At 45.3% G+C, this 24,546-nt stretch overlaps 1 protein-coding gene and 1 long non-coding RNA gene across 12 annotated transcripts in view; one reads left to right on the top strand and one right to left on the bottom strand.

The window, feature by feature from the left end:
• LOC102462858 (uncharacterized) overlaps positions 1 to 5,891 on the bottom strand; it is an 82,774-nt gene extending 76,883 nt beyond the window's left edge. For all 7 annotated transcript variants that reach the window (XR_012897317.1, XR_012897318.1, XR_012897316.1 and 4 more), the window contains exon 1: positions 5,751 to 5,891. This is a non-coding gene — a long non-coding RNA (uncharacterized LOC102462858). The remainder of the gene's footprint in view (positions 1 to 5,750) is intronic.
• KAZN (kazrin, periplakin interacting protein) overlaps positions 1 to 24,546 on the top strand; it is an 846,942-nt gene that overhangs the window by 386,865 nt on the left and 435,531 nt on the right. For 2 of the 5 annotated variants that reach the window (XM_075906495.1, XM_075906499.1), the window contains one exon: positions 5,661 to 5,859. In XM_075906495.1, coding sequence (XP_075762610.1) covers positions 5,661 to 5,859 — 199 coding nt within the window. The other 3 variants (XM_075906496.1, XM_075906502.1, XM_075906498.1) reach the window with 3 other exon arrangements.

Below are 24,546 nucleotides of genomic sequence, written 5' to 3' on the forward strand. Positions count from 1 at the left end.
AGCTCTCAATAGGATTATTGTCTTGCTGGAGAACAATGAACTTCTGCTTTCCTCATTTCACTTCCCATAAGAGACAAGCAGAAATGACTGGCCCATTGGTTGGTTGAACCATTTCCTCCCTCAAATACTGAGTGGTGATTTTTCACAAGGGCTGCTAGTAGTCCCAGGGAGGCCATTCTCTGTGCTCATTGAAGAGGCCATGCTTGTAATGCCATAGTGCAAATCCCAGTGGAGAGGGGCACAAATGACACAATCCTGCCTGCAGTTGGAAACTGACATGATTATCCTGTCTGCTCATCCCCACCAGCACATGGTGCTGGCACTGTCAAAGGAAAGACAAACCTGACATGTATTTTCTAAATCAGAAAATAGTATGTCTCCATCTTTGAAAGCTGCTGGGACAGGGTGTGACACTGAATTCTCATGTGAACATACAAACATTGTTGCAACCACTGGGATATGTTTGCACCAACTCTTGAGCCAAATGGTCTAAGTGGGATGACTAGAGACTTATGATTCGATGATTCTGTTTATACCACTCATGCATGTATCATTTTTTGCATTTGAAGTTATGAGTGTTAGGGATGTCAAATCCCACTTAATTGGTTAACTGGCTAAACATGTTTAACCAGTTACCTAATTGAAGGGGGGGAGCAACCAGGAGCACCCTCCAGCTGGAGTGGCCCATCCACCATGCACAAAGGTTGCTCCGGCAAGTCAGAGCAGCTCCTGCCTGTGGCATGCCACCTGGACTAGGCCTGCCACAGACAGGGACAGTTCTGGCTGGCTGGAGCAGCTGGTCCATGTGGTGGGCCCTGCAAGGCTATAGCAGCTCCCTGCCTGTGGTGGGTGGGGAGCTGCTCCAGCCCCTACCAGTTAGCCAATACTCATTTGGGATGTGAATGGTTATGTACTTGTACTTCACATGTTTGCTTCTGGGAGATTATCAGCAGGCTTCGCCTACCTACAGAGGCTGCTAGTCAAATAAATAGCAGTACTTCACTGACAATGCACCTCAAGTGGTGCCAATCCACATCTGAAGACCAGTACGTAAGCCAGAGCTGCTTGCTTAAAAAGAACTGACTCATGCATGGACAGGTGACTTGCTCAAGTAACAAACTCCAATTTGGGATAGTAATAGAGAGGTAGCCGTGTTAGTCTGATCTTGCTAAAACAAAAGGAAAAACTATATAGCACTTTAAAGACTAACAAGATGGTTTATTAGGTGATGGGGTTCGTAGGCCAGACCCACTTCCTCAGATCATATTCTGGAAAAGAATTGGCATGATATATATCAAGTGAGAGCAATGGAATTCCTTCCTCATGGGCAAGTGTATAAAGACGGCCCCTGGGATTCCTCCATCTTTGTCTTCATTCCTGTTCATCACTTCAGGAGCATCTTTGCTATGAACTGAGCCCAGAAAGACTGATGTCCCATCCAAACACAGCCTTTTAAGATAGGCTAGGGACACCTTACCTGCACACCTTGTGGTAGCCATTGATGGACCTATCTCCATGAATGTATCTAGTTTTTTGAACTCTGTTATAGTCTTGGCCTTCACATCATTCTCTGGCAAGGAGTTCCAGAGGTTGACTGTGCATTCTGAGAATAAATACTACTTTATGTTTGTTTTAAAGCTGCTGCCTATTAATGTCATGACTCCTAGTTCTTGTGTTATGAGTAAATAGCATTTCCTTATCTACTCTCTCTATACCAGACATGATTTTATAGACCTCAATCATATCCCCCATTAATCATCTCTTTTCCAAGCTGAAACATCCCAATCTTATTACTCTTTCTTCATATGGAAGCAGTTCCATACCCCTAATTTTTACTGCCATTTTCTGAACTTTTTCCAATTCCAATATATCTTTTTTGAGATGGGCTGATCACATCTGTACACAGTATTCAAGATGTGGGTGTACCGTGGATTTATATAGAGGCAATATATTTTTTGTACTATTATCTATCCCTTTCTTAATGATTGCCAACATTCTGCTTGATTTTTGACTGCTGCTGCATATTGAGTGGATGTTTTCAGAAAACTATCCACAATGACTTCAAGAGCTTTTTCTTGAGTGGTAACAGCTAATTTAGACCTCATCATTTTTTATCTATAGTTGGGATTATATTTTCAGTATCCGTTACTTTGCATTATCAATATTAAATGTCTTTTGTCATTCTATTGATTAGTCCCTAATTTTAAGAGGTTCTCTTGTAGCTGTTCACAGTCTGACTTAATTATCTTGAGTAGTTTTGTATCATCTGTGAATTTTGCCACCTCAGTGTTTACCCCTTTTTCCAAATAATTTATGAATATGTTGAATAGGACTGGTGCTAAAACAGACCTTTGAGTGACAGCACTATTTACATCTCTCCATTCTGAAAACTGTCTATTCCTATCATTTGTTTCCTATCTCTTATCCAGTTATCAGTTCATGAGAGGACTTTCCCGCTTATCCCATGACAGCTTACTTTGCTTAAGAGCTTTTAGTAAGGGATCTTGTCTCAGGCTTTCTGGAACTCTAAGTACACTCTATTCACTGAATCTCCCTTGTCCACATGTTTGTTGACCTTAAAGAATTCTAGTAGATTAGTGAAGCATGATTTCCCTTTACAAAAACCATGGTGACTTTTCCCTAACACCTTTGCATCTGACAATATTATTCTTTACTATAGTTTGTTTGCCCAGTACTGAAGTCAGTCTAACCTGCCAGTAATTGCCAGAATCGCCTCTGGAGCCCTTTTAAAAAACTGACGCCCCATTAGCCATCTTCTGGTAGAGAAGCTGATTTAAATAATATATTACATACCAGAGTTAGCAGGTCTGCAATTTCACATTTGTGTTCCTTCAGAACTCTTGGATGGATACCATCTGGTCCTGGTGAGTTATTACTGTTAAATTAAGTTATCAATTTGTTTCAAAATCTCCTCTAATGATACTTCAATCTGAGCCAGTTCCTCAGATTTGTTATCACCCTGAAGTGCTCCTTTAGCATCAACCATGGTCCCACTGGTTGTTTAGCAGACTTCCTGCTTCTAATGTACTTAACTTTTTTTAATTACTGTTTGAGTCTTTGGTTAGCTGTTCTTCAAATTCTTTTTTTTTTATCTTCCTAATTATATTTTTGCACTTCATAATCATGGTAAAGGCAGAGTAGATTTTGTGTTTTACCTTGCATTTGTGATAGCAATTTTGCAAGTCAGTATTACTATATCTCCATTTTATGGGGAGCTACACTGAGGCGAGGGACTCAAAGGCATATATTGAGTTGAGTAGTAGAGACGTGAGCAAAAAATATTCAGGTGTTCTGACTTCCAATCTCTACTAGAATATGCTCCAATTATAAAAGTTTCCCCTTCTCCCAGACAGAGAAGGTGTGTCTAGACTGGCAAGATTTTGCACAAAAGCAACCGCTTTTGCGCAAAAACTTGCCAGCTGTCTGCACTGGCAGCTTGAATTTGCGCAAGAGCACTGACTTTGTAATGAACAAAATCAGTGCTTCTTGCGCAAATACTTTCACGCTCCCACTCGGGAAAAAGCCCTCTTGCACAAGAATACTTGCGCAAGAGGGCCAGTGTAGACAGGGAAGAACTGTTTTGCACAAAAAAGCCCCAAAGGCTAAGATGGCGATTGGGCCTTTCTTGTGCGAAATCGCATCTAGACTGGCCACGGATGCTTTTGCACAAAAGCACTTTTTGCGCAAAAGCATCCGTGCCAATCTAGACGCGCTTTTGCAGAAATATTTTTAACGGAAAAAGCTTTTCCGTTAAAAGTATTTCCGCAAAATCATGCCAGTCTAGACACAGCCAGAGAGGAACCATTATTAACAAAAGGAAGAGTAGTTAGAACTGGGCATATACTGGATACACCATGAATTATGTCTCCCTTTGTATTTGTAAATTGTCATCCAGTGAGTGGTTAGTTTCTTGTTTGTTTGTTTTTCTTTCACAATTATTTGCTCTGGATTTGTGTAGGTGAGCCAGCTTGTTACAAGACTTTACTAAGGGGTGGGGCGCCTAGGGGCTGAATCTGGCCCCTAGCTTGCCTGGATCCCGCCCCCAACATTGGAGAACTGGTGCTTCCTCTAGCCCTGCAGCACCCCATCCTGGTTATGCACCCTTATTCTGCTCCTGCACCCTTCCAGACCTACCAACCACCCCACCCCAAGCCTGCTTCCAGGCAGCCCCCTCCCCTTCACTGAACCTCCCCCTTGTTTGATCCACCCCCTCAACATAGAGGGGCCCACAAAGTCTACTAGCCCTGGGCTCTGGTGTGGGAGAGGAATGCGGGGAGCATCATTCTGTTTCTCATTTCAGGCCCACATTCTGAGGTGTTTTTGGTTTGGAGGGTTGCCTCTCACTTCTGTGGCCCCCAACTTTTTTTCTGTGGGTCAGTGGACCCCAACCCCAAAAGGGTTCCCCACTCCTGCTCCAACCTTGAGACTGGAATGGGAAGTGGGACGGTTCTGGCCCCTGCTTGGAAGGTTGCCATGCTAGAACCAGGTGCCCGGCGTGAACACGCCTGACTCCTCGTCGGCTGCTCGCCACCCACCTTCCCCGGGGTTTGTTCTCAGCCCCGTGGCGCTTTCCCTCGCGGGAAGCAGGAGCACAAGCCGGGGCTGGGGCCACTTCAGGGCAGGAAGGTGGCTGGGAGTGGGGCGCATCCCCTGGTGCCCGGAGCTGTGGGGGAGGGAAGGCTTCATGCCCCATCCATCTCTATCACCCGGAGCCCTCGAGGGCAGACAAAGCGGCCCCCTGGCCCTTCCCCCTGCGCATGGCGCCTGCAGACGGCAGCCTGCAGTGTAGTGCCTCTTCCCCGGTCCCCCTCGGGGGCTGGCGGAGCAGGGGGGAGGTGACACCCTCCCTGTGCCTGCTCCCGCCGGCCGCGCTGCAACCCGAGCCCACGCTAGCCCGGCCGCCCCTGAGCCGCACACCCCGGCCGGGATGAAGGGGATGCACGCCTCCGCCTTCCCTCCGGCCGGCCCCAGCTGCCCCGGCCCGGGCTCCCCGCGCTCCGCTTGAAGTTTGGCTTCCCGTGGGTGCAGCCGCCTCTTTGCAGCACAAACTCCCGGCCCGCCCCCTCCCCCCCCCCCCCCCCGGCGCTCCTCGCGTCCCCCTCCCGCCTGCGCTGCACCCCCTTTCTCCCCCCTCCAGGCGGGCGCCCTAGAGCGCAGGCAGCCGGCTCCCCGCGCTCGGTGGCTGGAGAGGCAGCGCAACGTACCGCCGGGCTGGGGCCGGGGAGGGGAGGGAAGCCCGCAGCGCCTCCGCCAGCCAGGCGAGCGAGCGAGCGTCCGCCCGCGGCGGAGCCCCCCGCTCCCCGCCCTCCGGCCCGGGCGGCTCCCCCCAGCTGCCGCGTGCACCGCGGCGGGGAAGGCGCCCTGCAAAAGCCCGGGGGCTGCGGCGGAGCTGGCGCTGGCCGGGCTCCCCGCCTCCCCTGCTGCAGATGGTAGGCTCCATTTAAAGAGTGCTGGCCCTGTTTTCCCCCGGCTCGTGTCCTTCGCCGAGCGGCGCTCGCGCGGCTCCCCGGGAGAGGGAGGCGGAGGAAGGGGGGGGTCCAACAGGTAGAGGGGGGAGGAGGCGAGCGAGAGGCAGCAGCCCCCCCTCCCCGCTCCGGCTGGTGCATCATGCTGCTCTCTCTCACCTCTCTCCTCCCCAGGCCAAAATCCTGAGCATGATGGAAGACAATAAGCAGCTGGCCCTGCGGATCGATGGAGCTATCCAGTCCGCCAGCCAGGAGGTGACTAACCTGCGAGCCGAGCTGACAGCCACCAACCGGCGCCTGGCCGAGCTGAGCGGCGGCGGCGGCAGCCCCGCCAGCCCCTCGATCATGGAGAACAACCAGCACAACACGCAAGGTGAGCGGGGCCCGCCGGGGAGCCCCTGCTGCAGCCGCCGGGGGGAGGCTCGCGATGCGGCGCCCCCGGGTGTTCGGTGGCTCCTGGATGGAGCGTTCGTGGCTTGTGCAACTTTTAACCCTTGCTGCCTAGTGCTGGCCGATGGAGGCAGGGATGCTGGGGGAGAGGAAGTGCTCCGCAGCCAGAACTGTGTGTGTGTTGGGGAGGGGGTCCGCCAGACCGTCTCCATCACCCACTTCCCACTTCCCCCCGCTGTGTGTAAACTTTTAATTGCAGGGCTGGATGTGCAGGTCCTGCGGGGTGCTCAAGTGCTGCGTTTCGAAGCCCTGCTTCCTAAAGAGCTTTTGGACTCTGCTTGCAGATTTTCCCTTGGGGAGGGAAGCCGGGAGGGTGGAGGGGGGAGGGAGGAGAGAGGAAGGCTCCAGATCTTGTAGCCAAAACAAGGTTTTGTTTTAAACAGCAGCATGTTGACATTTTCACTTTTATGGGATATTGAGATTTTTTTTTTAATACCTAGGTTGCAACTTTACTCCACTCCATCCCTCCTTTTGTACTGTAGCCAGTCAATAAAATAAATAAGACAATGGGATGCTGCTGCATGGAGTTTAAATATTTGGGGCATCTGAAAACAAGTACCTGGATGGGATTTTTTTGTTTTCTTTTTGGTGGACATCTTTCTATCTGGCTGAGGTGTGGATTAATCTTTCCTGATGATAGTGGGATGTGTAATCTTGTCTTGATCTGGTTCCTTGTATGGATGGGATGGTTAGAAATGGGGAGCCAGTTTGTTGACACTGTCAACTGGGAAGCTGTTAGTAATCCTTCAAGGATTACCAGTGCATGAGGTACTCCTAAAAACACATTGTTTCCCTGATTGCTGAAGTCAAATGGCAAAGACATCTGATGTTCTCTGATAATCAGCTTTTGTCTTTAATATCGTATGTTTTCAACAAATTCAATGTATTACAGTGTAGAGTGCAGAAATCCCAAACAAGAACTAAAACAGGGCAATGGAATGGAATGGATGCTACAGCATATGTGCAGTTATTAGACCTCAAATCCTCACTTTTAAGAAACTAATAGGTGGTGATCCTTTTAAAATGTATTTTAAAATTATAGGTTCAGTGTAAATGTCTGTAGGTAAAAATTAAAATATTTGTTTTGTTGGCAGTTGTCAATTTTTTAACCTGCAAATTAGCATTGTTCAGGTTGAATTCCATTCTAAATTCACTCTCTGATGCCTAGAGTTTGATGAAGGTCTAAGAATCAGATCAGTAATTTGGTAACAAAGCAGCCATGTTATAATTGTGATTAATGTGTTTTAGTCCTGCTGTTAAATGCATAGTTTTCTAGCCTGGAACTTGGCAATGGCATAACCTGTCCCATAACATGTGGGGGGAAGGGGTGGAGGAAAGCATTACTAATACATGCATTTCGATTACCTCACCTTAGTAAAAAGTACAGGAGTGTTGTATTTGTGGAATGCAACGTATTGGGGATTTTATGAATCACAGGAGAGAGCTGCCTTCTAATGAATAAGTGGCAAAAAAAAAAAGAGTTTTGCTTTAAAGAGCAAAGAGTCTGTGTTTTTTCCAACAATTAACCCATACATGCTCCCCCCACCCCAACTTAGGTGGACTTTACCAGTAAGTCTATTAGATTCAATAGCAAAGACTGAGCATATAAAACAGGTTGATAATGTATGTCATGGATGATGTATGGTCTTAATTTTACACAAGGGTTACCAAATGAGTGCTAAAGTGTTGATGCACAGCTCTTAAGATTGTCAAGTTTGTCTTTTTTCTTCTATGTTTGAAATATACTATGAAAATAGTGCTTGAGTCACAATTACTCTAGAAATGTATAAATAAAAAAGAATGACTAGATAAACACTGGCTGGCAAGATAATCCACACTGAGTACAGTGCTTATGTCTGATCAGAAATAGTGCAAACCCTTCCCTGCCTTGAGTGAGCTATAATTGATTTGAATTTACACCTGCATGATAAAAATGTCAGCAGTTATTATTTACTTACTATATATTTACTGCAAGTGTCTTTCAGTAGGATGTTCATACATTATTTAACAGCTGTGGGGGGTTTTCTGTATGTTACCTGTAGCTTTTTAAACATAGTAGCTGTTCTAAAATGCAGCATAGGTCCTCTCATAAGACTGCTATTCCTTCACATTATTGATGTTGCATTATTGAAATATTAGCACAAATTGATTTAGAGAGTAATTTTGTGGATTTGTTCCATCAAACCCGTCATATTTTGCCATTTATGCTGCATGGGGAATTGTAGCTATTAAACAAACTTAATCCACCATCAGATGGGTTTACTTTGCAATCAGGAATTTGTCCAAGCAAACAGAGCAAGCAATCCTGTTAATGCTTAATTTTGCTTGTGTGAATAGCCCCATACTAGTCACATGAGAGAAGATACCACTTGTGCGCAAGTGTTTTCAGGATTGGGCCCCTATTCTGATATCATCCTAGCTGGAAGTTCATTTTTTTTTCTAATGTGTTCATTACATCTCTGTGTGGGGATACCACTTGTGCTCAAGTGTTTTCAGGATTGGGCCCCTATTCTGATATCATCCTAGCTGGAAGTTCATTTTTTTTTCTAATGTGTTCATTACATCTCTGTGTGGGGACCTATCCGTTACTTTAAAAGTATTTTATCTGCCCTATTTAATATTAGAGAATCCTTGTGGACATTAAAGGAACTGATCCTAAAGATAAATTACCCCTGAAATTTAGTATACTTTACTAGCCAAAGCACTCTCTCTTGGAATATCTTCAGTCAAAAGACCATGTGAAGAAGAACCTTGCTTCATCTTTCTTCTGGAGTTAAATGAGTGATGATAGGAATGTTGACATACTTATAGAGGGCATCATCTTAGATTTTCAGGTTGAAAATGTAGCCTTTTGGCTAGACAAGCATTGACTGTTGTTTTTATGAACCCTTTGTTACATTGCCCCCTCCTCCCCAGAAAATGTTTTCGCCTTAAGTACTTGTTTGTTTTTGTCATCTTTTTGCAGCAGAAAAATTGATTTCTTTGTGTAACACCCATGTGTGTTTGTATTTTCTAAAAGGATGCTTTGAAAAGGCTATTTGTTCATAGTAGTTTGTAATCTGATGAGCGACTGAAAAGAGCTTTTTCAGTTTGATGTGTTACTCACAGCATAACTGAAAACAATAGGTTTGTTGTAGCCTGTTTAAAAAATGCCACTTATCAAAGTGTTTGTGCCCAGTGGAGAGCCTTATTTCAGTTAAATAACTAGAATTGCATGCATTATTTAAAAAATGAAATGTCCATGGGATCATTCTGTTATCTAAGGATTTGGGACCCACTGAGAAGAAATGAGGAGCAGCCATAACTCAGCACCAAAGAAAATCAACCATGAATATACAGTGGGCAGTGGGCCACTCGCTTGCAGTAAAGTCACTGAAGGAAGTTACACTTGGGTAGCTCTGTGCCTGCTTCTGCAGCATGCTAAGAGCTTCTCCACACCCTTAACTCTCACGGACGCCCTGCTGTCACTGAGTTTGGCCCAGGGTGTCTCAGTGTAGGTGTAATGACACTTTCTTGCTGAAGTGAAAATCTGTGTCAGCGTAGCCAACGCTTTATTTTATTTTTTTGCCTGAGTTAAAAAGGAGGCTATTATTTTAAATGCGACTACAACCATGTACTGCTAGTATTATAACAGAAGCCAATCAGTTAAGTGTAAAATTACATTTGAAGTGAATTGCATTTTCATTCTTATGGGAGAAAATGGGAAGAACATTTTGTCTCATCAAAATGCCTATTAGATTCCCTGACAGTTTCATATGCTCTTCCTAATTTGCCCTAGTGTGTGTTGTGGCAATATCTTTTAATATATTTCTATGTTTGCTTTTATAGGTCAATCCTATGTGCTGATATGGGGCACTGAGTTTTCCCCCTGAATTTTAATAGATGCTCTGATAGATGATATTGAAAATAAATATCTGTCTCTGTGGTCTTTGAATTAGGGATGTAAAAATCCCATGTAAGGGGAGGGATAGCTCAGTGGTTTAAGCACTGGCCTACTAAACCCAGGGTTGTGAGTTCAGTCCTTGAGGGGGGCCATTTAGGGATCTGGGGCAAATCTGTCAGAGATGGTATTTGGTCCTGCTGTGAAGGCAGGGGACTGGACACAATGACTTTTCAAGGTCCCTTCCAGTTCTAGGAATATCTCCATATATTATCATTATATATTAACCAATTAAGGGGAGTCTGCTCAAGGCTGGAGCATCTCTTCCCCCAACTGTGACAGGCTGAACCTGCCCACTGCCATAGGCAGAGGCTTCTACTGCCTAGACAGAGCAACAACTCCAGCCTGCACCTCCCCCTTGCCTCCAGGCCCACCATGGAGAGGGGCTGCTCTGGATGCCCAGAGGAGCCTCTGTCAGCGGTGGGCCACATGGGGTTGCAGCAGCCCTTAACAGTTCCAGTTAAGACTCACTGGTTAAGCCTTTCACATCCTTATTCTGAATAACTTAATTGCGGTGGGGTTTCAAATAGCCACACTGCCACATTGAGTTAAGTAAATAAACTTTGGGAAGGCAAGGGGACTGACCGATCAGCAGGTGGCTTACAGGATAAAAAGCCTTTCACCCATAGGTCTCAGGCTCAAATGCAGCCCGTGTTGGCAGTGTGAGAAGAGAGCTTAAAGACTGACCAAATTCTCTTGGTTGTACAGGTACAGTCCAGGTCATCTGTAGTGTATATTGGGTGAGGGGAAGTGCATGAGGAAAGCTTGCTCTGCCATGCCCAAACTTGGTAGACAGCCTGAGGATCTGTCCTGTGGATAGACAAAGAACTTTGTGTTCTAAGGCCATTAACTCTGTGCAGCTTGCTGTAAATGTTTTTAAGCCATTATCCTGGTTGGGACCTCGCAATTACAAACCAGCATTCATAATGAAGCTCTTCTTGGATGTACCGGCGGGACTTTTCTCTTGCATCCAAACAGCAGAGAGATACTTTTCAAGGACCCTTTTTCTTCAAAAATATACTTACTGCATGGCAAAACTGGAGTATTTGAGCACAGGTCGGGAGGGAGGGGTGTGTGTGAGACATGATCAATGTTTATTTGCTCCTACAGGCCTGCACACATGTGGTCATTCAGGATTTCAGCGCAGCAACCTCAAGAGCCTCCTCACCCTACCAAGTGTCAAGCTTAGTGGAGAAAATGCTTTTGTGACTGTGGTCTTACTATGGGCACTACACAGCAGGGCTAAAGCTGAAATAAGCTACGCAACTTGAGCTATGTCAATTGCGTAGCTTAAGTCAAAATAACTTATTTCAGCTTTTGACGCTGTTTACACAGCAGGAAGTCCGAGTTAGAGCACTCTTCCTCCAACTTTCCTTACCCCTCGTAAAATGAGGGTTACAGGAGTTGGAGTAAGAAGTCTTCCAGCTTGGCATAATTTCGACATTATGTCGAAATAACTGCTTGTTGTGTAGATGCAGACAGTGTTAATTTGGAATAACATCAGTTATTCCGAAATAACGCTGCTGTGTAGACATAACCTATGAGAGTGAGGACAGATTGGAGGTGAAATTAACACTTCATATCCTTATTTCTTAGAGCAGTAATTTTAGATGTTTTCCACAGTCGCTAGTGATACTGATGAAATTGTGCTCATTCAAAGCCAGGTTTTTATGGGTATTTTAGGCACCTACCTGTATTTTGAATAGCACAAGATGCCTGGTCTCATTTAAATGCAGGACAATGTAGCACTTTAAAGACTAACAAGATGGTTTATTAGATGATGAGCTTTCGTGGGCCGGACCCACTTTGTTCTGAGCTGTTGTCGCCATGTTTTACAACAGTTTAGCTATTTATTCAAGGTGATAGTCACCCCTGTGCAAAGTAAGGATGCAAAAGTATAACTGTTTAAACAGTTAAGCAGTAAGCCTGGGCTTATCGGTTATCATTAACAGTTCTATGCAGGCTCCTGCCCTGCTCCTGGGGAGCCAGCTTAAAAGCCAGCTTCCAACATGCACTGGTTCCCGGGGAATGGGCAGTCACTCTGCCCTGCAGGGGTGAGTAACTGTGTAACTGTTGAGATTTTCAGCGGTTATGCATTTGAACAACTGCCCACTTTTTAACATTCCTCGTGCAAAGGTGTCCGTGTACTGCTTAGATCCTACTTGAACCCTCAGATTTAAGTGGTGCATGGATGCCACAATGCCCCTTAACACAGTAGTGAATTTCACTGTCTGGCCTTAAACCTTTTGGGTGCGTCTAGATTGGCAAGATTTTGCACAAAAGCAACCGCTTTTGCTCAAAAACTTGCTGCCTGTCTACACTGGCCGCGAGTATTTGTGCAAGAAGACTGACTTTGTACTGTACAAAATCAGTGGTTCTTGCACAAATACTCTGACGCTCCTGCTCAGGGATAAGCCCTCTTGCACAAGTATTCTTGTGCAAGAGGGCCAGTGTAGACAGCCATGTTAATTTTTTGCGCAAGAAAGCCCGATGGCTAAAATGGCCATCGGCGCTTTCTTGTGCAAGAGAGCGTCTACACTGGCATAGATGTTTTTGTGCAAAAGATGTCTTTTGTGCAAAAGCATCCGTGCCAGTGTAGACGCTCTTTTGCGCAAATACTTTTAATGGAAAAACTTTTCTGTTAAAAGTATTTGTGCAAAATCCTTCCAGTGTAGACGCAGCCTTTGTGTTTCAGATGACTTTTCAAAAGTAAACTAGTTAGATTTCGCAGGCCAACCCTGCATGGGTTGCTCCAGGATAAATGGCACCGTGTTATGGTTGCGTTAGTACCAACTTTGGTCGCAGTTCAGTCAAGCACTTAAACCTGCATTTTCAGGTCATTGGTTTCTGTGGAAGTGCGTTGTTGAATCTGTGTCTAGGTACACAGCTATCAGAAGGAGTTGCTTAAAGCTCACTGTGTTGATATGTTGAACTGCTCTGAAGGCATAGATGATTATAGCTACTAAGCAATCTGGTGTAGCTAAGACCCGAGTGTCTGACTTTTCAGAAGTGCTGAGCACTTGCAACTCCAGTTGAAGTCAGTGGGAGCTGGTGATGTAACTCAGTGATTAGTGTGGATTGATCTGATAAGAGAATAGGAGTTTCCTACAGCTCCTAGCTATGGACTTGGTCCTTTGGCTTTAGCGGATCACGCTCCTAGCTCTGGAGATCCCTGGTTTAGTACCCACATGTGGCCTGGCCGACTGGTATCATGTCTGCAGTTCTGAGAATCAGGTCCACAGTGTTTTTCTTTAAAGAAAGCAGGCTCAACACCCTACTGCTCTGCAAGGGGATTTCCTGTATTCTTATTCCACTACAGTCTGCAGCATATTGGGTTCAGTAGCATCTGTGGTGCTTGGTGTTGCCAAAGGGCCAGGGACCTTTATCATCCTGACATTCTGCATAGATTTTTCTCTTTTTTTTTCTTTTAATGATCTTATACTTTCATTGCTATAGCTGGAAGACTTTGCCGTTAGCCCAGTAGGCAATCAGTTACATCTGCAGACTGTGCTATTGCGACTTGGTGAATGAATAATCTGCAAGAGTTGTTCTGAATCAACAGTGTTCCTTTTCCTAGTGATGTCATCTGTGTTTTGTTCTTCCCAAGCTTTATGGCTGGAATACTGAAAGCAGCCTAAGAAAATCAGGCATTCAAATCCAGTTGGGCACAGAGATCCTCTGGCACAGAGTTCTTTGCATAATTGGGGGCCTTAATCATTAACATCACTGCTAATTTTCATTGTATTTCCCACTCTTTCTTTTGACTCCTTTCCCAACTGAGAGGGTAAAGTGAGTTGCATGCTTATAGAGCAATTAAATACACTGGAAAATACATCTGCAAGGCATGGTGTTCAAATGATTTTTCTCCTAGGTTCAGCATACCAGTTGGCATGTCCCCTTTGCACTTTAGTTTTTAGTGTTTGAATTAAAAATATCCCTCTTACATCTTTTTCCAAATTCTGCCTACTTGGGTAATTTCCTTTAGAACTAGTAGGGTAATATTTATAACACTTAGGCTTTCTTCTAAGGCGCTAAGAGTGCTTTACAAGCATAAATTAATTCAGCTATGCTAGGAGATGGGTTAGCTTTATTAATATCCCCTTTTAACATTTCACAGATAGTAAACTGAGGTTACGGGGGTAGTAGAGCTAGGAGTTGAATATTGGGCTTTTGAGTTTCTGTAGTCTAGCTATTGGGCCACTTCAACTCATCTGATGAAGTAGGTTTTGCCCCCAGAAGCTCGTGATCTAATATATTAGCCTCTAAGTTGCCACGGGATTGTTCTTTGTTTTTAAAGTTACAGACTAACACGGCTACCCCCCCTGAGACTTTTTACTGGGCCGCAGCCCATGGATTACTGGATGTATAGGTACCTTAAGCCCAACTTGGTGCTGTCTCCACAGTGAGGGGCACCTGCAGCATTCAGTTTAGCAGGTCCTCACTAGACCTACTAAATCAAATGCCAGAAGATTGATCTCCGGCATGGTAAGTATAGACATGGCCTTAGTCCCATTGACTACTTACTATCAAGGCAGCAGATAGGAACCCTGAATTCCTGCCAATTCACCTAATAATACCATTGGTGTTAACTCTAGAAAGTTACTTGCACATAATGATGTGAAACTGCACCAGAGGGCTGAGAGAAGAGAGCGTTAAATTTAAAAAATGAAGTGACAGCAACATATAATAGCCTTGATATTTAAGGCATTTAAAAAAAATTCCATAGGTATTGGCAATTTGCTTGCTTGTTCACACCCACATAAGCAATACGTTGACAAGACATATTCCCTGATCTGTCAAATGATGCAATACCCTTTCTTTGATTAGCTTATTTTTTTAAACCATCCAACAATGCTTATTTACTTGTTTTTAATTCATGCGCAGAAATTCCAAGGTAGCATGATGTATGACAGTGAGTTAGTCTCCAGCTTATTAAAATTCAATTCTCATAAGTTCTTGTTGACAGCCATGCATGAGCTAAGAGAATTTGATACCGACACCGCAGCTTGCAAATTCAGTATATTTGTAATATGACTAATGATGTGTGTTTATAGCTGAAGAGCAATTATATTTATATTCGATACCCTGATGACTCAGTTGACCAGAGGCATCGTTTTCGAAGTATCTGAAGCATTCATGTTCGCTTGAGGGGTGCTGAAGGGCTCGGTGCTTTGGAAATGGGCTTAGAGAGCCATTTGCTTTGAGGTAATGTAAGAGAGAAGCAAGAATTATGATGATTACAAGGAATGAATAGTCCTGTGTCACCTTAGAGACTAACAGAAATGTATAGAATCATGAGCTTTCGTGGGCAAAATCGACTTCTTCAGGTGAACTGGAAGTGGGTTTTGCCCATGAAAGTTCATGATTCTGTATATTTTTGTTAGTCTCTAAGGTGCCACAGGACTACTCGTTGTTTTTAAAGTTACAGACTAACATGGCTACCCCTCTGAGGATGTGTACAAGGGCAGTGGAAGAGACTGAAGCTACTTTGGAGCAAGCTTCCCTAGCCCTGAAGAGTTTTGGAGACTAGAAGGTTCATTGTTTACTAGCGGAAAGCTCAAGATTGTAGGAATCAGAAGATCTGGTTTCTCGTATCAGTCTTGCTGTCATCTTGCTACATAACTGTGGGCAAGTCATTCAGACCAAAGTTTTCAAAAGTGGCTGTTGCTGTTTGGATACTTCCATTTGCAGGAACTCAGTCTGAAGAAATGGCTGTCCCTGACTTTCAGAGCTGGCACTGAAATCAGTGGGAACGGTGAGTGCTCAAGCCTCACTGAAAAACCAGGCGGAGGTGTCTCACGCAGAGTGCCCCAAGTAAAGGTAGCTTTTGAAACTGTTACCTTCACCCTCATCCTGTGCAAGTCCATCAGTCTGCACTATAGGGATGAATTCTTACCTGTGTTTGCACAGTGCTATATGCATCTGGAGAGAAAGTTTCCGTGGTAGTGCAAAGTATTATTACACAGTCTGCAGGGAGCTTCTGAGGCCGAGAGAGCGCAAGGAAAACAACAAGTTAGGGAAATAGGCGACCGAGAAATCAGGAAGGATGTTGCACCAGGAAGCTACAGAAGTGGTTTGAGATTAAATGTTTCCCCTGGTTTAGACTCTGCTGGCAAAATCTGAATAACCTGGAGTTGCCCTGAGACTTTCATTATTGCATGCAGGTCTTATAGCTGAGTGTCCTACTCACCACCCAGCGTGCTGCTGGGGAAATCCAGAGGTGTCTAGACCTGCAGGTCTGCTTTCCAAGCCAGAGATTTATCTGGAGATGCTTGCTGGCGTTCTCCATTACCTGCACTCCCATTGTGCTGAAGCTGCTTCAGTTAGTTACCAGTCCTGGGGCATTAAAAATGCACCATATGCCAGTTTGCCCATTGTGAGGCTGTTTCCAAAGCACTGTGAGAATCAGGAACAGAGGCTAATTCTGGCCCATCGGGTCACAGTGCAGAAAAGGCTGAGAGCAGCTGTTGTAGACTAAATGATGGTGATAAGAGATGGTGAACCAAGATGTGTCCTGGCTTTTTAGCTGGAATAAGAACAACTTTGCAGTGTTATTTACTAGGATGCAATGTAGCATTGGCTATAAAAGTACCAAAAATGGAATGATGCTTCACAGCAATCAGCCAGGCTCTTGTTGTATGAGTTAAGTAATCTGATCAATTACTTATTCCTCTGATCTTATTAATCTTTCCCTTCCTTAGATCCTCTCAGCGAGCGCTCAGTGTCCGAGCAGTTGGACAAAGATACTTCTGTGGTTATCATTAGCGTAGAGTCCTGTCACTCGCAGTTGCGAATCTCTCTGAGTCTGCTTGTTGAGGCATGGGGGCTGGTGCATCGGCCCCTTGTGTGGGTGACTTTTGGGCAGAGGGTAGCTTTCTGATTTGGCCATGCTTGGTTAGCTTTCGAACATGGACCTGCCAGCTAAGTAAGCTGCTCCATATTCCTCATGCTTCCATAGAAGGGGGAACTAAAAACTGCACTTTCAAGTGCAGAAAACAAGCAAAGCAGGGTGTTGTGCTCTGGCACTAAAGAACCAGGTGAGGAATGGATTTCTAACATTAGCCTTTCTGTTCTGTGCTCCTAGCTCCTGTTCTGTGATTTCCCCATGAGTCTTCTACAAAACTGATGATAAAGAAATTGTGTCTTATTGATTACTGTCGACTTGGGGTATGTGCAGGTGGTAGGACCCTGGGATCAATATTTAAAGTGAAAGAAGCATGAAAGCCTTTTTTTGGCCATGTAGAAGCCTGTGATCAAACTTCCTGATGCTTAAAATACGAGCACCTCCTGTAGAGGGATAGAGAAGGGACAGATTTGCCCTGCCCCCTGAGAGATGACAGCAACATTGTGAAGAGCTTTTGGAGCCTACAACCTGGCAAATTTGAGGCAGGGAGGACCCCTTTGCCAGGGTGGTGATGTGGGCAGTTAAGACCTGCAGCTTCCATGTGCAGATGGGCTATACATTGACTGTTCGGGAGCTTGAGGTGGGAAGTGTGGCTTTCGATAGGACAGGCTCAACATGCAGAGCCGTAGGGCTGCCTTGAACCTCAAACTAAGAGTCCTCTGTTTTCCTTTCCATTTGTGTTAACTTCCTTGGTTTTCTAGTTATAAGCTCTGTCATTTGAGGATATATATGACTTTGCTGCTTGCTTTTCTCTCTCTCTCTCTTTCTCTCTTTTGGCTGAGCCATTCCTCCATATTTCTCCACCCACAAGGCAGTTCCCTAAATTCAAATCTTGTGCTCCTCATCAGCGAAATGCATCCTGTGAGTTAGTCAACAAAGAACTTTGACCTACCTGTTTCCCACTATTCCTTTCCTTACTCACCTGCCTCTCCTTATGTGATTGCTAATTTAAGGATCCAAGAGCTCACCTTCATTTCTTCCACTGGCCACAGGGAGGGTGAACCATTTTTTTTATACTGGCAATAATGTACATTTGAAAGAGAATGTATTTGAGCTGAATAAGATTTCCTGGGTTCTGTGTGGGCTCTCCAGAAAGTAGAAACATGACTTGGCATGTTTTTATCTCTTTCCAAGATGATGTTTCTGTGTTTTTCCTGGAAGAAGTAGTCCTAACCAGGAGAGCTGACACTGGCAAGTGTATAAATTAGCTTTTTTTGCTGCGACACTAAAACAAGATTTGTGCCTCCGTTAGTGCAGAATAGGGCCAGTAATGGCCATGAGAAAAGGATGGGTAATGGGAAAGTCTCTTGACTAGCCTTTTCATTCGTGTGGACACATGGTATTTGCAGAAGTCAATATACCTTTGTTTTCCTAATTGTAAAAAGGCAACGTGAGGCTCTTTGGCTTGTACTCTCTTAGGGATTGTTAAGTGTATGGGCTTAACCACAGGAGGAATTATTGTCTTTTTGCTGAAAGCCTCCAGTTTATGGCTCCATTGTATGTACTTGGGGAAGGAGCCTGGTTCAAAGGGATTTACCATTTCTCCAGATGAGGCTACAGGCAATTCTTTACACCAATTCCCAGCCTAACCCTTCAGTCCATCCCTTTGGTCACTTGCCCAAAGAAGTGGGAACTTCTTCCAAAACTGCTGCCATGTGGCTCTGGTGCTCCTTCAGGAATAGCACCCATCTTTCCCAGCCCATGAGTGTTGTGCCTCCATGGTGCCTGTAGGCTTTGCCCACCCAGCTAGTTAAGATTATCCTGAAGTAGACTTACTCTACACAGTGCACTGGACTACCTAACCAGAGGTTTGGTGACAGACTTTGAAGAGCCTTGGGTACCCAGCCCTCAGCGCTGCCCAGGTCATGCTGTGCACCTAGCCAGCCCTCAGCACCACCCAGACCGCACTGCACCGAGGTCCTGCGGTGATTTAAAGGACTCAGGGCTCTGGTTGCAGCTGGTGCTATGGTAGCAGTGGTGGCAGACCTAAGCCCTTTTAAATTGCCAGGCCCTCTTCCTTTTGTGGCCCACCGTGCCCTGGCAGCAGCTTTGCCTAACAGCCAAGGTTCTTGGCTATTAATGAGTCAGATTTTCCAGTTGTTGTATAGGCAAACGGATACATACAATGCAAATATGCTACATATGACTACAAACAGTCATCTATATCTCATTAAGCTAGGCATGAGTCCACCACCTTTAAGCAAATTGTCCATCCTCATTTCCATAAAATTAATTGTATATCAGTGGCTTGGGATAAGTATTGGTCTAAACTGGCCAGAAACTGAATAGCAAGAATAGGCCACGCCTAGGTTTTGGCCATAATGATTTAATGGGACTGTTGCCATTACTAGTTACTCCTTCCACAACCAATTTTACAATAAAAAAGGCCTAAACCCCCTCAAGCACTTGATCCACTTTGTTCTGCTCTTGGTTAGCTCTGGCTGATCATTCTCGGCCTCTTCAGAGATGAGTTGGAGAGGGTTGTATTTATGTAGCATTTTTGCTTACAACATTACCACCAAGCTGAGCTGTTTTTACCATACCTGTCTAAAGCTGTATTTTTTTTGGGGGGGGCGGGAGAGGGAAGGAATTTATGACTCAGCAAGCGTGAACCTGCAATAAGCGCATTGGCATGAAAATGATTCGCCAGTTTTTTAAAGAAATATGCTAACTTAAGTTTGAAAGAAAAGCTAATTGGTGTGTAGGATTATTATTTTTATTAATTATAATGACATTTTCTTTAACCTTTTTTGAAATATAAAATGATTTTAAGAGTTAGGCCTTAACTTACCAGCAATGTTGATCTATTTCAGCTATGGAAATAGCGTAGCTGAAATCAACATAATTCCTGTGGTGTCTTGCGTATGGTAAGATCAGCGGAGGCTGCTCTCCCCTCGACGCCAGCTACTTTCCTCATCTCAGTAGAGTACCAGCATTGACAGGAGAATACTTGGACATCAATTTATTGCTTCTAAGCAGACATGATAGGTCGATGGCCGGTGAGTCGATTGCCACAGCATGACTCCACTGCGTAGTGTAGACAAGGCCTTAATCCGGATGTACCAAACTGAAGGAAGGAAAATGGGATGCTTTTTACTTCATTTCTCCTCATCCTGCTGCAGTCAGTGTTCAGGGCCTCACTGTATCAGTCACTGTACCAGCGAGTCCTCACTGCTGTGAGCTCATGGTGTAGCAGTCTGACAAGATTCAGCAAGTAAATAACTAGGCAAATGGGTGGAATGTGGCTGTGGGGAATGATGGGACAGTACAGATGGCTTAGTTTGCATAACTGCTCGTACCGATCACAGTAGCCTCTGGGAATATGCACTAAGGAAGTTAAAATGCATTGAATTAAATAACCATGTAAGTGCTGACAATTTCAGTGGTTACACAGTTACATGCGGGTGGCAATTGCTCCCCAGGAGCTGGTGCATGCGGGGAGCTGGCACTTAAGCCAGCTCCATGTGCTATACTAGCTCCCACCTGTCACCTCTTCCCCCCCCCCCCCCCCCACACACAAACTGCTGCTTCTGACATAGAGGCAGCTTTGTGGCAGGGAGCTCTCCAGGAGCTGGTGTGCGCTGGAAGCCAGCTTTTCAGTCAGCTCCCTGTACGTACTTGGAGCCTGCATGTAACCATGAAGGTTAATCGATGAGTCCAGGCTCATTGGTTAACAGTGTAGAAGGTTACACGTCCACATGTCTAAATCTGCACTATTGCTAGGTTGTTACAAGGCCATACTGGGCATTCAGTTGAATAAACTTCAGCTGTTTCCTAATGGTTCCTATCGGGTTTGGAATGAGATGACAGATGTACAGGAACCCGCAGAGATCACTTTCAAAGGCTCTAATGGAGCATGGGTGCTGAAACTTGGAGTGCTGCAGCACCCCTGGCTTGAAGTGATTTCAGTCATATACAGTTCATTGGCTCTCTGCACCCCCGCTGTGCAAATTGTTGTAGCAGCCCTGTAATGGAGTCTAATGGGATTCCCAGTAGGAACATTTCCAAAAAGAGGGGCAGTCCCGCATTCTACATAGAGCCTGCTCCTGCTCCCCTCGAAGTCAGTAGGAGTTGTGCTTCCTCTTCAGTGTAAGGAAGATTGGGCCCCCTGCAAGGAACGTCTCCCCACTGCACCTATCCCAGTTGTACTTAGCACCATGTCTTCAAGAGTCAGAGGAGCTGAGCAAAGCCACCTGGCCATTCTAGAGTCCTGGGTCTCCACTGGACAAGGGAAGAGGCGAATGAAAAGTTGTTCCTAAACAAGGGGACAAAGCTTCTTATTTATAATACATCTTGGGCGAATTCCTGGCCCTGTTGAAGAGTCGGTGGCGCTCTTGCCACGGACATCAGTAGGATCCGGCATTCACCCTGATGCTGTAAGTCTCAGTCCAGCTCCTTTGGGACACATCGTGATCACACAACTGTACCTCAGGTGACTCCTCCCCTCCCCTGCCCCCCTTCTTGGCAATCCAGGCAGCCTGGCCAAGTTCTGAATAAGCCTCAGAGACTGGGTTCCTGTCTCACGCCCCTGGAGGAGTTCCCTTGGGCTATGTCTACACTTGCGGCTTCTTGCGCGAGTAATATGCAAATGAGGCTAAGCGTGGAATATCGCCGAGCCTCATTTGCATACCTAATGAGCCATCATTTTTTTCAGAAGAGGCTCTTGCGCAAGAAGGAGCCTCTACACTGCCCCTTCTTGCGCAAGAAAAACCCTCTTGCGCAATGCTGTTACACCTATTACTTTTCAGGAAGTAATTTGCACTGCAGATTTCCCGTGTGACCATGGGTCACTTAGTCTCCTCGTGCCTCAATTCCTGATCTGTAAAAATGAGATAATAGCTCTTCCCTGCCTCACCAGGGTGCTGTGAGGATAAATACATTACAGATCGTAGGATGCGTTTAGATGTGCTGATGAAAAGCACTATATAGATGCGCTCGGTGGCGTTATAATTCACAGCCCTCTCTGGTAGACAGGCAGTGAGGTTCTCTGGCCAGACTGTATTTTTCCCAATCTGTATTGCAATATCTAGGCCCAGCCGACTGTTTAGGAAAATGCCAGGGGGGTAAATTTCTGCCCCTTACACAGATGCATCTCCATTCACTTAGAGCAATTCCCGATTTACATTTGCGGAAGGAGAAGAATCCGGCTCTGAATTTCCTGGCTTGCAATAGATTCTCCATGCTAGTTGAATGCTGTGCTTTTGTGATTTAATTTTGCAGCAGCCCCTACTGAAGGCAGATTCTTCATCTTGTGATCATAAAAAAGTTCCCCTCATGCCCATTTTCTGTATTATTGTTTCTTTTTAATAATCTTTAATATACCCAATTATTTGCTTTTATCTTTGGCAATTATGTCTTATCTGCCGTGGAAAAAACAAACTCATTTTATTCATCTGCAGAATCTTCATTAATTTCTGGACTTTTTCCGTCTTTATTAACATACCCGGGTCGCTTAAATTGCTTCTCTGCTTGCCGAGGTGATGGTTTGAGCCTTTGAAGGGGGAAGCCCTTTGATGCTACAATGTGTGTATTCTGTTACGTTTATTCGCATCCTGTCGTCAAATCCTTCCGGATGTTCATTGTCCTCAGAAGGAATGCAGCGCAGTTGAAATCAGTACAAATCCGAACAGGCGTCTCCCATCCTTCCAGAGAAGGCTCTGCCCACTGTGCTATGGCTATTCTCAGGTGGGTGTTCCTCCATGTGTCCCGTTTTTCTGCTGTGGATCTATAGAGTCACTAGAGCAGGGTTCCGGCATCTCCCATGCATCTAACTACTATGTGAGAGTCATTTTCATTCTCACTTGCTGTCTCTCTCTCTCTCTCTCTCTGGCCAGTGACTATTTAAGTATTTATAAAGGAGGCAGCAATACCACAACCACATCCTCCTCCTCCCACGCTCCCTCCCTGGATTGGGTCCCATCGGTGGGACAGGCATTCTTTTGCCTATCTTCCTCTGATTTGTGGACTGCACTCAGGCTCAGAGATGCAAGAGATGCCTAGAATGGGATAGTCCATGTGCCCAAAAGAAGAAACATAGGCACCTACGGAACTTCCACAGCAAAAATTTAGGCTCCGAGATAGGGATGTGAAAAACGAGTCAATTATCTGATAAGCAAAAGCTTATCAGATAGTCGATACACTAGTCAACTAGTCACTTTCCCCCCCTGCCTTGCTGTCTCTATCAAAAAGAGGCAGCAAGGCAGGGGGAAGAGGAGGGGAGGCTTCAAAGAGGCAGTGTCACGTGGAGCTGGGGTCAGCAGAGGAGTCCCCAGCTGACCCCAGGCTCCATGCAGCACTGCTGCTTTGAAATGCTGTGGGAAGCAAGGGGCCAGTGGGAGACTCAATCAGTTCCCCCACTGGCCCAGTGCTCCCCACATCGCTTTCGCCTTTGAAGTGTAGCAACAACCCTGGAGCTATTGCTACACTTCAAAGGCGAGGCTCCCTTATCAACTAATCAAATCGTTGATGCAAATTGCATCGACCATTCGATTAGCCTATTAATTTAAATTTAACATCCCTACGCCGAGGTATCAGCTGAGCAAGGGTTTTATTGATCACTAGTGATAGCTAAAACAGGAACTGGGGCACCTAAATCCCTTTGTGGATCTCAGCTTTGGGCTTCTGAATGGTTTAAAAGCTTTACCCAAGGTGCATTAAGGAACATCATAACTGTGTAATTACATGCAGCGAGCTGCGCATGTTAAAAACAAAACTCCTTAGACACTCAGCAGTTGTGAACACCTCTTATAACATGGAGTCAAATAAAATTTATTTTTGCTTTCAAGCAAAGCGAGTGCAGTAAAAACCACTTTGCACTTGAGTTCCTTTTACAGGGAACCATTTTATGTGCTATTTCTCCTTGGACATGCCTCGTTTTGAGGGTAGTTCAATAAACGATCTAATCTAATACATCTGGCTATGCCGTGCTCCTCACGGTGGTTTGAGTGCATTCATTAGGGACTGGTTTCATTCCTCGTGTAACTCCTCCAATAGTAGCATTTATTCTGTGATGGCAAAACACATCTTTCATTCAGGGTTATACATATTGCAGGGCTAATAGGAAGCACTTTACTAAATAGGTTTGAATCCCTTGTTGGTTTCTTAGGCCATGTCTGCGCTGCAGTGTGAGCCCAGCGTCAGACTCGCTTGAGTGGAAACTCCTCTTCTGTCCCCACACAAACATCTCTCAGGGCACATCTACACTGCAAATAAAAACCTGCCGCCGGCCTGGGCTGTGGAGTTGTTCCATTGCAGTGCAGACTTTTGGTGCTGGGCTGCAGCCAGAGCTCTGGGATCCTCCCAACTTGCAGGGTCCAGCCCGAAAATGACAGTACCATTAAACAGCCCTGCAGCTTGAACCTGAATCAGCTGGCATGGGCCAGCCCTGGGCGGCAGAGAGGATGTATTCTGACTCCTGTTCAGACCCAGCTGCCTTCGGGAAAGGAGGGTTCAAGCACAAGTCAAGCCAGGATCAAAGATTCAAGCCCTGTCGCTTTGCAGTGTAGATGCAGCCCTCCAAACCTATGTTCCCTCTAATCTTTTCCAGTGGTAACTGAGAGATGCAAACACTGAAAGCCCCTTGAAAGTGCATTTTTAATAGAAACACACAGATTTTGCCAGTACATTCCTATTTCTTAAAAACGATAACCCTACATTGCCATGCCTGGAAGTATCTTGCTCTGTAACCAATCAACAGTGTAATCCACCATCTGGAAGCCAGGCGTTGTGGGGAGGAGAGATGGACACATGTTCTGTCCATTTCCTTT

This window comes from Pelodiscus sinensis, chromosome 23 (genome assembly GCF_049634645.1).
Source record: "Pelodiscus sinensis isolate JC-2024 chromosome 23, ASM4963464v1, whole genome shotgun sequence".
Classification (NCBI taxonomy): domain Eukaryota; kingdom Metazoa; phylum Chordata; order Testudines; family Trionychidae; genus Pelodiscus; species Pelodiscus sinensis.